Genomic DNA, 13849 nt, shown 5'->3' with positions numbered 1-13849 from the left:
TCTTTGTGGTGTATACTTGTATATAAATTTGAAACATCTATGGTTATTAATAGATAATCATTACACCAATGACATTCATGGATTTTCCTTAAAAAGTCTGTAGTGTCTTGTATAAAAGATGGTAGGGCTCTCACATGCTCCTGTAAAAATGAGTCAATATAGATGGATACATTTTCCAACAAACTTTGTTTGGCTGAGATAATAGGTCTTCCCGGAAGTTTGTTGATGTCCTTATGAATCTTCGGGATAAAATAAATCACAGGCGTAACCGGGTATTCTTTTTTTAAAAACTTATATTCATCTTGCTTTATTAGTCCGGCACTTTTCCATGATAACAGTCTTTTGAAAAGTTCATTCTGTGCCGCTAAGATTGTGAATTTATTACTAAGTTTGTAGCACGACCCATCATTCAGTTGCATGAGTGCCTTTTCTAAATAAAGGTTTTTTGGCCAAAGCACCACATTCCCCCCTTTGTCCGAGTTTCTTATAATCAGGGATTCGTCCATTTGTAATTTTTTGATTAGTTGATGATATTGGTGCTGGCGCGCTTTTTGATATTTAATAGTGGCCTGTGTTTTGTGATTTATTCTTTTTATCACAGTCAAAACTGCTTCATTGAATACGTCGATGGAATCTCGTGGTAGTATGGGAACAAAAGTTGACTTGGGTTTCAAACCTGAGTTGACAGTAGCATTGGTTTGAATGGCTTGTTGCTCAAACATTTGATTGATGGTTTGGGAATCAAAACGTAGGTGAAACGTCCATTTCGAGAGCTTGCATATCACACAAAAGGGCAGTATCTGATACTGCCAAACGATGAGGTGTTTCTTGCATTGTGGGTTATGAAGTTGAAGAAACTGTTTTGGTTTGCTTTAAACTTTAAAACTTTTTTAATTTAAGTTTCCGTATATATTTGTAGACATCCACCCTGATTTGTGTGTACTGAAAGTTCGATTCTGGACAATATGATTACCCCAAAGAGAGAAGCTGTTGTTCGGCTTCACTAAGGGTAACTTCTGAGAGGTTGATGATTGTTTTTGCATTGAACGATTTTGATTTTATTTCTGCTTCCAGTTCCTTCTTGTCGGTTTTTTGTTTTGTTGGGGACGCGTTACTTCGCTCGCGCCTTGCTCTACGTCTCTCCCGACGTTTGATGTTCCTCCTTTGCCTCCCCTCCTCTCGTGCTTATATTCCTTGGGCGTAGATTGAAACGCCGTTCCTCCTGTAAAAAAACAAACAATCTTTTCACTTAAAGTGTGCTTGGGTTTTGTAATAGTGGAACTTTCGGCACCTGTGTGTATATGTATGTATGTATATATATATATATATATATATATATATATATTTTTTTCATATATATGTATAGATATTTATGATGCATTTTACTACGTACAGGATTACGTATGTTTTTTATTGAATACCTTTTACCAGCATACATACCTATAATACTACTGCTATCTATTCGGATTCAAGTATGTGAATCTATGAAAGATACCCCAATACTGGAGAAGAAAATAAGCTACTTACCTGTAAACTGTGGTTATCCAGTATTGGTATCTTTCATAGATTCACATGCGACCCACCCTCCTCCCCATAGAGGCTCCCCTGGTTTTTCTTTTATACTCCTAAATTCCACTTGTGCTTGAAAATCTGAGAGCCAGGAGCCTCTGTGGAGAGGGTTCTAGAGGATCCTGTCGCCTGATTGGGTGGAATTCGGACCATTCCTAATGTCTAGGACGAGATATTAAAGTGAATGTTTTTTCTCTAATTAACTTTAATGTTAAAGTCATTATTTACTGATTTTAATGTATCGTGGGACTCCCACTTCGACGACGGGGAATGATTCAAGCATGTGAATCTATGAAAGATACCAATACTGGAGAGCCACAGTTTACGGCTAAGTAATTTATTTTCTTGTTCTTCATAGATGTGCACTGAAACTTGTTTCAGGATGGCAAAGTGCTGCTTATTTATAAGCCAGATGTGGCTAACAGCGTCACACATTACATGGGGTCACTTGGCAGCACTGGCTAAGCCATTTAAAAGTTTACAATGTGTTAAAATGTGTAAAATGTGTAAATTTAGTTTAGGAAATCGTACAACAGTAAACAATTACATTGAATAGGTTACCTTTTGTGATTAATTTCAGATACGTTAACTGTGCCAGGAACGAAGAGGAGCAAAACCTAGTCGCTTTCCAATATCATGAGCAAATATACTACAGAACCTGCAAGATCATTCATCAACACTGTGAACTTCTTGTCTGGTATGGAGAGGAATATGGCAAAGAGCTGGGAATCAAATGGAATTTTACACGTAAAATGATTTCAACTGTAAAAGGTAGCTATGTTGTATTCTAAAATCTGTAACTCCTTATCCCATGCTGCATTCCTCCTCCCATTCTTGACTATTTACAGAGCTGAGGCGCTCCCTCCTCACGGTCACCCATTCCTGGTATTTTCTCTGATTTAGATGTTCTACCTCTCTCTTAATCGAGGACCCACAGTCTTTGCTATGTAAAGGGAAAGGTAACCCCATAACTTCATGTTTTTTTTGAGTCACCTAGAGGGTGGATGTTTTCCAGGGCACATTTCAAAGACCTGCACATTATTTACATTTCTTTAGTATTTGTAGTGAAACTGAGCAGCGGCCCACTGTTTTGGAAGCATGGGTGCACAGTTCTATGCTATGGAGAGGTGGTGTCAGCCGGAGGCTGTTTGATTCAGCGCACCACTTCACGTCGTGTGCGAGCAGCTGCCGCACTTTGCAAGCCACCAAAAAAAATCCACGCTCGCTCTATGTGATGAGATGATGAGGCAGTTCATGTGAGAATCAACTCTTACAGCAGGATTGCATTTAGCAAAGCACTAGTAGGAATGGTGCAGCTGGGCTCGTTCTGGTATGTCCAAACAGGAGAGGAGCAGTGCAGAGGGCCCACTGAAAGAATTACACATAACGTAGTGGTGTGGATCTGAGGAGCCCGCGAAAGGGTAGCAATATTTGTCTTACAAGAAAAGGTAAAGTGAGCCTTATCACATGTTTAATGGGTCAAGCAGAATATTTTGAAGAATCACTTTATATAGAAGGGTGAAAGAGTAATCAGGTTTACGGTTGGATACATATACCCTAATAACTTTTCGGGTCATTGCTAATTATAGTACATGACCTGTATTTTTATTTTTGAAACAATTTGCTGGATGACGTGGATGTGGGTTTATAAAGCATGTCATTATTTGATCGGGCTTAACTTCAGTACTTAAAAAATTGGGAAGTACTCTGATCCCTATTTAAGAAGGGATGCAAGTATCAGTCTTTGCAAGATGGCAAAACATTTCCTTAAGCAAATGCATGTGTCTCCTTGTCAACCTCCTGGGAGGAGTGTGACATCGTATTTCAAAAGAAGCAGATTTAACTGACAATGTTAAAAAAGCAATGACCGATTTTGTCGAGATTAAGTTCTGCATCTTTTAGGTTTAACTCTGTTTTTATTTAGTAATGCCAGCAATTGTAACATTCAACATATGACAGTTTCACATTACTCCGTAACTGTAGTGACCAGGGTTAGGGGGGCACTAGGACCCTGCACCCAAAGGTCGGGAGGGACAGGAACCGGACACCACTTCCGGTCAGGGAGTGGGGAGGGCATTCCTGGACAGTGAGGGCACGAGTAAGGACATGCAGGCAAGTGCATCAGAAAGACACACAAAGAATAAAGAAGTCGTAATAACCAACTTACCTGTCTCTGCGTGGTCTGTAGACACGACATCTGGCGACGACAGGTGGGATACAGATTTATCACCAGAAGAGCATGCCCCGCCTGCGATGACGAAGAGGAGCCAGGAGCCCACCCTGGTACGCTGATCATGAGGAGGCAGAATCGGGACGTCGGGTCGGGAGAGCTCACCGGACTAGAAAAGACTAAACCAGGAGCCTACCCTGATGAACACTACCACATGTTCATCTACAGGAAACCATTTACCATCGTAACGGACCATCAGGTCCTAGTGACCATCTACAGAAATCCAAATGCAAAGATATCGCCCGCATTGAGCAATGGGGCATAGGACTAATGGGCTATGACTTCAAGATCGTGCACAATCCAGGGAAGAAACACAATCCAGCTGATTACATGTCACAGCACCCCTTACCGCAGGCCAAAGAAGGCACATTCCATGGCGGAGGAATACCTCAACCTTGTGCTAAAACAAAACACCCCATCTCCAATAACGCTGGCACAGCTAGAGCAAGAAACAGCAAAGGACGGAATGATGCAAGCGGTCAAAATGACGACACGGCATCAACGATGGAGACAGGTCAACAACAACAGCGTCTTGGAAGAAGGTTCACCACGTCTCGTCAGCGACCGCGACTTTGCCAATCCTGGATGACATATTTGCAGCCTGAGGTTCCCGACAGACCTTAAAGACAGACTATGGTCCTTCCTTCACAGGAGAGGAATTTTTCAAGTTCATGGGTTACTTAGGCATTCAGCAAAACACACAAGATAATGGACGGAATGTTACACAATGGCAAAACATTCACCCCCAGTCACAGATCTGGGTTTAATCCATCGTTATTTTGCTCACCACGCCACCCCAGTTCAGACATGGCCATATGCTAATCAGTCTTGACCCTGTGCCTCATGGGAACAGTCCAGCCCGAACTGCCAAGCCATGTCTTCCTTGGACTGGAATCAAGCATCCTAGGACCGGTTTCTGGCTATCAGCCGTCATCAGCCAGGATAGCTTGATTCCAGTGGCGTAGTGAGCACGGGACCCACGTCTGGGCATACCCTTCCCACATAGGGTGAACAGCAAAACACACAAGATGATGGACGGAATGTTGCACAATGGCAAAACATTCACCCCCAGTCACTTAGGCATTCACCACAGGAGAATAACGCCTCTGTGGCCACAAGTGAATGGCATGGTTGAGAGGTTCATGGGGAACATAAAGAAGGCGGTCCAAAGAGCTAAGCTAGCACAGATCTCCATTGGACAAGCGCTCTGTCAAATACTGAGAGACTATCGAAACACCCCCCACAGCTCCAAGGGACGATGTCCAGCTGAACTAGTGCTGGGAAGGACAAGTAGAACGAGACTACCACAACTAGAAGCAAAAGCACCACTTGAGCACAGCATGTTATAAACATAGGGAGACTCAATATACCCTTGGAGGCTTGGGCAGACAATAACAGGTTAAGGTGCCTACAAGGGATTTTGTTTCAAAATGAAGTATCCTATAATTCAAATATCAGGTAGAGAGTGGATCACTGGTCCTGAAAGAACCTGGGGAGACGTAAACAGTACCAAGTACTGTTAGGAAACCCTCAATCACGTTTTTTGCAAGTGGAACGCAGCGGTATATTTACTTATCCGCTTGGTGCTTAACAACATGACAGCATCATCATTGGGTTAATGAGTGCTTCCTCCAACCGGAGGTTTTTGTCCTCTGGTTTTTCAGTAGTGATCGTAGAACAGTGTGGGTGTATGGTGAAGTGATATTAAAGTGAGTGAAGATTAAGAAACTCGTAAAACCAGTATATTGATTTAATAAGACTGGGTTCGAGTTGATTAAAAACGCTTTTCGTGCATAAAACAGACAAATTAGGGTCTGATGCACTATAAAAATGTGTCCAAAAATGAGGTCGACATGTTTCAGCCCTATCTAGTGCCCCGAGGGGTCAGGTGGGCTTTCATCAGGACCTTGTCTATGTGTGGAGGACACTAATATTAATATGTCTCCTAGTGAAAAGATGGAATTAATTCTTCCACCTAACAGATGTACGTTCGATTTGAACCTATTTCAATAAGGAAACAAATGAGGGGGAGAAAGAAGAAACAAATTGGATTCAATCTGTATGTATGCTGTAAAAAATGCTCAAAATTCATGGCATCAATTGTAATAGCAACTAAAAAATGACAATACTTTACAGGAAAATAGGCAAATTGGCAATCTAATGCATTTTCGCATACAATAACGGCAAAATCAACCCTCTTTTATATTGATCTGTAATAGCACAAGCAAGAACTGACACTACATCCATTTTGTCATATATGGCTGGAGAAAGTCATAAGTGTCTTGAAGAGACGCTAAATTTTGCCATGCACTCCCGCAGGAACTATTCACGTAAGGTGTAAGGAACCATAGATTAGAAAAAAACGTGATATACTGGGTGTCCAGCCTTCGAACCGGATAAGTTAAATGCAAGAATACAGTAACTGTGAAAACCGGAGTGGGTGTAGGGCATTTAGGACAAAAGGTGTCGCACCTAATTAATAGGGGAGCCTCTGAGTTACAAGAAGGGCTCTTACTATCGTTATTTTCATGCAAGTCAATAATGCAGGTACCACATGTTAACGCCCCAGGCATCGGGTGTGTTCTGACCTCCCACGTTATATTTCTAAGTAAACACTACAAGCATAGGGGGGAACCTTCTAGTAATAAGGCATTTATCTAAGGTAATTTTGAGTAGCACCACAATGAAGGAAGCGTGGTATAACTAGGGAGGTGTTGATCCGTTTCGATATTTGTACTAGATGTTTTTAACAAGTCTCTCTCGCCACGTTACAGATAACAAAATTGCAAACTGAAACTGCGAGATAACTAACATAATTATCCTCATTAAAGGTGCAAACAGATAGGAGGGCGTAATGGACGGTAGGGCAAAACTATCCAAAGTGAAACAATAGCGCTGCACAAAGGAATCAGGTTAAAACCATATTCACAGTCAACATAAGTAACTCTTAGTATTTTTTGAAAAGAGGAAGAAGAAAGAGGAGAAGAATACCTTTTGTTTCTCAACTGGAGGGTTACATCGAGTAGAGAGGCTTTATCCCGCTTTGGACAAAGGGTGGGGAAACGGGAAACATAATGGAAAGCATTAGAAAGTTTGGTACATTACGTTTCTTCAGCGGCGTCCTCGTGTGCTGGTGCGATACCTTTTGGACGGGAGTACACGGCGTGTTCTGTCACTGCCTCTTCTCACCCGGTATAGTAAGCAGTGTAACCTGGCTGGGATTTAAGGAGGCAGGGGCTTTCATGGAAAAGGACAAAGGACGTTCTAAATTATTGCGAAACTCATAAAAGAGCGTCCCTTTTCAACTTTGCGAAAGAATATTGCAAAAAGAGTGGAAAACTGATGCCGGTAATCTTTAGTTGTATCTGCGATAATAACTGCAGCATAAATCCCTCTAGTAATATCAAAGTGGTTTGATTAGTACCTTCATGTATGTTGTATAGTTTCTTCTCAATGGAGTGTCAATAAAGTTCTGAGTTCTTGAAAAAAGAGAAATTATAGTGAAACCAATACTTTCAATTGTGCAACGAATAAAGCACTAATGCCATTGATCTTAAGTTGTGTCTATGATAGATACTGCGGCGTGTTAATACCACTGGTAGTATCAAAAGGGTTTGGTTTGTTCTTTTAGACATGTCGTGTTGATTGTTCACAATAAATGTAGCTCTGGGTTCTTCGAACAGGACCGATGATAAAGTAAACGTTACTTATTTATGGAATCTCGCCCGGGGTGTTGGGTACCTCTGTTAGAGCCATGATTATTGTGGTAAGGTAAGTATACACGGATAGAGGGTCCCTTGATCGTGGCAGGATTCTTAGTGGCCCATACTGGTGTTTTTCAAGTAGGGAAAGTTGGAGGTACCTTTTGCGTGGCATAATACTAAGTAACCAATACCAATATTTTCAGAGAGCTTATCATGGAAAAGGGATTCGTCCTTTGTCCATGATTTGGTTCTGAGTTCTTAACACTATGATTTCTTAATGCTTAGCCACGGGATATTGTCATTCAATCCGTTTATATGAGTACGTAAACGGTTCATGTTCCGTTTGCCACCTTACAACGGCAACCAAAACCTTACAACTACTGCCTGATTTGAAATGGACAATCAGAACCCATACTAATTGCAATACTACCCACGTGATCTATATGATCACTTGTCCTTGTGAATTGCGCTATATTGGGATGACCTGCCGCAAAGTCAAGCTACGACTCTGCGAACATAGGAGCAATGTTAAATGCCGAAAAAGTACTACCAAGATGAGCAGCCACTATCTTGACAAAGGACACACAATCAATCACCTTCAATGGGTGATTTTGGAGACACTAACCACTAAAAGTCATAATGCAGAAAACATCCTTTTTGAAAAAGAACAAAGGTGGGTGTACCGTTTACGTACTCATATAAACGGATTGAATGACAATATCCCGTGGCTAAGCATTAAGAAATCATAGTGTTAAGAACTCAGAACCAAATCATGGACAAAGGACGAATCCCTTTTCCATGATAAGCTCTCTGAAAATATTGGTATTGGTTACTTAGTATTATGCCACGCAAAAGGTACCTCCAACTTTCCCTACTTGAAAAACACCAGTATGGGCCACTAAGAATCATGCCACGATCAAGGGACCCTCTATCCGCGTATACTTACCTTACCACAATAATCATGGCTCTAACAGAGGTACCCAACACCCCGGGCGAGATTCCATAAATAAGTAATGTTTACTTTATCATCGGTCCTGTTCGAAGAACCCAGAGCTACATTTATTGTGAACAATCAACACGACATGTCTAAAAGAACAAACCAAACCCTTTTGATACTACCAGTGGTATTAACACGCCGCAGTATCTATCATAGACACAACTTAAGATCAATGGCATTAGTGCTTTATTCGTTGCACAATTGAAAGTATTGGTTTCACTATAATTTCTCTTTTTCAAGAACTCAGAACTTTATTGACACTCCATTGAGAAGAAACTATACAACATACATGAAGGTACTAATCAAACCACTTTGATATTACTAGAGGGATTTATGCTGCAGTTATTATCGCAGATACAACTAAAGATTACCGGCATCAGTTTTCCACTCTTTTTGCAATATTCTTTCGCAAAGTTGAAAAGGGACGCACATTTATGAGTTTCGCAATAATTTAGAACGTCCTTTTTCCTTTTCCATGAATGCCCCTGCCTCCTTAAATCCCAGCCAGGTTACACTGCTTACTATACCGGGTGAGAAGAGGCAGCGACAGAACAAGCCGTGTACTCCCGTCCAAAAGGTATCGGCACCAGCACACGAGGACGCCGCTGAAGAAACGTAATGTACCAAACTTTCTAATGCTTTCCATTATGTTTCCCGTTTCCCCACCCTTTGTCCAAAGCGGGATAAAGCCTCTCTACTCGATGTAACCCTCCAGTTGAGAAACAAAAGGTATTCTTCTCCTCTTTCTTCCTCCTCTTTTCAAAAAATACTAAGAGTTACTTATGTTGACTGTGAATATGGTTTTAACCTGATTCCTTTGTGCAGCGCTATTGTTTCACTTTGGATAGTTTTGCCCTACCGTCCATTACGCCCTCCTATCTGTTTGCACCTTTAATGAGGATAATTATGTTAGTTATCTCGCAGTTTCAGTTTGCAATTTTGTGATCTGTAACGTGGCGAGAGAGACTTGTTAAAAACATCTAGTACAAATATCGAAACGGATCAACACCTCCCTAGTTATACCACGCTTCCTTCATTGTGGCGCTACTCAAAATTACCTTAGATAAATGCCTTATTACTAGAAGGTTCCCCCCTATGCTTGTAGTGTTTACTTAGAAATATAACGTGGGAGGTCAGAACACACCCGATGCCTGAGGCGTTAACATGTGGTACCTACACTATTGACTTGCATGAAAATAACGATAGTAAAAGCCCTTCTTGTAACTCAGAGGCTCCCCTATTAATTAGGTGCGACACCTTTTGTCCTAAATGCCCTACACCCACTCTGGTTTTCACAGTTACTGTATTCTTGCATTTAACTTATCCGGTTCGAAGGCTCGACACCCAGTATATCATGTTTTTTTCTAATCTATGGTTCCTTACACCTTACGTGAATCTTGCCAATTTGCCTATTTTCATGTAAAGTATTGTCATTTTTTTAGTTGCTATTACAATTGATGCCATGAATTTTGAGCAATTTTTACAGCATACATACAGATTGAATCCAATTTGTTTCTTCTTTCTCCCCCTCATTTGTTTCCTTATTGAAATAGGTTCAAATCGAACGTACATCTGTTAGGTGGAAGAATTAATTCCATCTTTTCACTAGGAGACCTATTAATATTAGTGTCCTCCACACATAGACAAGGTCCTGATGAAAGAAAGCCCACCTGACCCCTCGGGGCACTAGATAGGGCTGAAACATGTCGACCTCATTTTTGGACACATTTTTATAGTGCATCAGACCCTAATTTGTCTGTTTTATGTACGAAAAGCATTTTCCATCAACTCGAACCCAGTCTTATTAACCCCTTCGCTGCCAGGCCTTCTCCCCCTCCTGTGCCAGGCCTTTTTTTGGCTATTTGGGGTAGTGCGCGCTTAGGCCCCTGTAACTTTTTGACCGCATTAGGTAGCCACACCAAATTTGCGTCCTTTTCTTCCAACATCATGGAGATTCTAAAGGTACTCAGGGTTTGTGGATTCCCCTGGAGGGGTCACAGAAAAGAGCCAAAATACCGCAAAATTTTGTTTTTTTTTCCGGAAAAATTGGAAAAACGGGCTGCAAATGAAAGCATCTGGGTTTTTCCCTGCAAATGTTATCAAAAAAGGGTTTGTGGGGTTGAAATCACCATTTTCCCAGCTTTTCGGGGATACCTGACTTTTGTCAGAAACCCAACATTTTTTACACAGTTTTGGCATTTTTCTGGGACATAGCCTATTTTTGCTATTTTTTGTACTTTTGACCTCCTTCCAGTTAATGGCAGAAATGGGTACAAAAGCAATAATGGATCCTGGAAAGCTTTACATTTTTGAAAAGACGACAACATTCTGAATTCAGCAAGGGGTCATTTGTGTAGATCCATCAAGGTTTGTTTTATAGAAACAAACAGTTAAATATGGGATAAATTGAAAATTAGTTGAAAAAAACAGCCTTTTGTGTCAACGTTTTCACCTGTAACTTCTTCTAATTACGACAGCTCTTTGAAAGCAATATACCGTTGCATCCGCTGGACATTACTGGTTGTGGGAATATATAGGACTTGTAGGTTCACCAAGAACCCGACGAACCCAGAGCCAAAAACTGAGTAGTAACTTGCAATGGTTTTTTATTATGTACCGGGTATATAGTAATTATTCCGTAAAAAAGTGTACATGGAAAAATCGGTATGAAAGACACCTATGTATTTCTGAAATGGGAACAAAATATAGAGTTTAGAAACAGTAGATATTTGCACATTTCTGAAATTGGGAATATTCATACTAGCATGAGAATTAGTCATTTTTTAGAATGACTTCTTTTTTACACAATATCTTTCATTTGGAAAGCAGAAATGCATCGAAAGTCAATAGATAATAACAGTTCCTTTACAAATCTGAATTACCCTAAGTCGCCTGATAAAAATGGTACCTCACTTGTGTGAGTAGGCATAGTGCCCACGACAGGAAACGGCGCAAAACGCAACGTGGTCACAACTCAATATCGCAGTGAAAATGTACCCTTTTTTTGCAAAGTGCCTAGCTCTAGTTTTTGAACCCTAGCTCTGCGGGCACCTTGGGAAACCTAGCAAACCTATACATTTTTTAAAACTAGACACCCAGGGGAATCCAGGATGGGGTGACTTGACTGCCTCCCACCAGGGTCTGTTACCCAGAATCCCTTACAAACCTAAACAATTGTCAAAAAAACCACATTTTCCCCACATTTGTCGTGGAAAGTTCCGGAATCTGCGTGGATCCACAAATTTCCACCCACCCCGCGTTCCCCAAAGTCTTACGAGAAAAACGGTACCTCACTTGTGTGGGTCGGCCTAGTGCCCGCGACTGGAAGCGGCGCAAAACGCAACGTGGTCACACCTCAATTTCGCAGTGAAAAATGACCCTTTTTTGGCAAAATGACTAGCTGTAGTTTTTGAACCCTAGCTCTGCGGGCACCTTGGGAAACCTAGCAAACCTATACATTTTTAAAAACTAGACACCCAGGGGAATCCAGGATGGGGTGACTTGATTGCCTCCCACCAGGGTCTGTTACCCAGAATCCCTTGCAAACCTAAAATATTGTCAAAAAAAACACATTTTCCCCACATTTCTGTCGTGGAAAGTTCTGGAATCTGCGTGGATCCACAAATTTCCACCCACCCCGCGTTCCCCAAAGTCTTACGAGAAAAACGGTACCTCACTTGTGTGGGTTGGCCTAGTGCCCGTGACAGGAAATGGCGCAAAACGCAACCTGGTCACACCTCAATTTCGCAGTGAAAAATGACCCTTTTTTGGCAAAATGACTAGCTGTAGTTTTTGAACCCTAGCTCTGCGGCACCTTGGGAAACCTAGCAAACCTATACATTTTTGAAAACTAGACACCCAGGGGAATCCAGGATGGGGTGACTTGACTGCCTCCCACCAGGGTCTGTTACCCAGAATCCCTTGCAAACCTAAAATATTGTCAAAAAAAACACATTTTCCCTACATTTCTGTCGTGGAAAGTTCCGGAATCTGCGTGGATCCACAAATTTCCACCCACCCCACGTTCCCCAAAGTCTTACGAGAAAAACGGTACCTCACTTGTGTGGGTTGGCCTAGTGCCCGCGACAGGAAACGGCGCAAAACGCAACCTGGTCACACCTCAATTTCGCAGTGAAAAATGACCCTTTTTTTGAAAAATGACTAGCTGTAGTTTTTGAACCCTAGCTCTGCAGGCACCTTGGGAAACCTAGCAAACCTATACATTTTTGAAAACTAGACACCCAGGGGAATCCAGGATGGGGTGACTTGACTGCCTCCCACCAGGGTCTGTTACCCAGAATCCCTTGCAAACCTCAAAAATTGTCAAAAAAAACACATTTTCCCCACATTTCTGTCGTGGAAAGTTCCGGAATCTGCGTGGATCCACAAATTTCCAACCACCCCGCGTTCCCCAAAGTCTTACGAGAAAAACGGTACCTCACTTGTGTGGGTTGGCCTAGTGCCCGTGACAGGAAACGGCGCAAAACGCAACCTGGTCACACCTCAATTTCGCAGTGAAAAATGACCCTTTTTTGGCAAAATGACTAGCTGTAGTTTTTGAACCCTAGCTCTGCGGGCACCTTGGGAAACCTAGCAAACCTATACATTTTTAAAAACTAGACACCCAGGGGAATCCAGGATGGGGTGACTTGACTGCCTCCCACCAGGGTCTGTTACCCAGAATCCCTTGCAAACCTAAAAAATTGTCAAAAAAAACACATTTTCCCCACATTTCTGTCGTGGAAAGTTCCGGAATCTGCGTGGATCCACAAATTTCCAACCACCCCGCGTTCCCCAAAGTCTTACGAGAAAAACGGTACCTCACTTGTGTGGGTCGGCCTAGTGCCCGCGACAGGAAACGGCGCAAAACGCAACCTGGTCACACCTCAATTTCGCAGTGAAAAATGACCCTTTTTTTGAAAAATGACTAGCTGTAGTTTTTGAACCCTAGCTCTGCGGGCACCTCGGGAAACCTAGCAAACCTATACATTTTTGAAAACTAGACACCCAGGGGAATCCAGGATGGGGTGACTTGACTGCCTCCCACCAGGGTCTGTTACCCAGAATCCCTTGCAAACCTAAAAAATTGTAAAAAAAAACACATTTTCCCCACATTTTTTTTTGTTGAAACATTTTTTATTGTTTTCATACACAGCAATACAACAACCAGCTCTCAATCCCCACCCAGTCAGGAAATACCCCACATATACCAGCATTTCCACTCAGCTGTCCCACCCGGCCCCTTCCCCCCCCCCCGCCCCCCACCCTCTGTCAGTGTGCCCCCGTCTGCTACCCCGGTCCCACGCTCGATGCTTCCCCTCCCCTCCGTCAATGCAATACAGGAGCCCC

The 13849-nt window shown here is 42.1% G+C and overlaps 1 protein-coding gene across 1 annotated transcript in view; it reads left to right on the top strand.

The window, feature by feature from the left end:
• LOC146862040 (histone-lysine N-methyltransferase PRDM7-like) overlaps positions 1–13849 on the top strand; it is a 637226-nt gene that overhangs the window by 590271 nt on the left and 33106 nt on the right. Inside the window, exon 4 of the mRNA XM_085643053.1 lies at positions 2150–2340. Coding sequence (XP_085499179.1) covers positions 2150–2340 — 191 coding nt within the window. The remainder of the gene's footprint in view (positions 1–2149; positions 2341–13849) is intronic.

The sequence above is a fragment of the Triturus cristatus genome, chromosome 2_2 (assembly GCF_964204655.1).
Source record: "Triturus cristatus chromosome 2_2, aTriCri1.1, whole genome shotgun sequence".
Classification (NCBI taxonomy): domain Eukaryota; kingdom Metazoa; phylum Chordata; class Amphibia; order Caudata; family Salamandridae; genus Triturus; species Triturus cristatus.
This window is presented reverse-complemented; position numbering and strand designations above follow the sequence as displayed.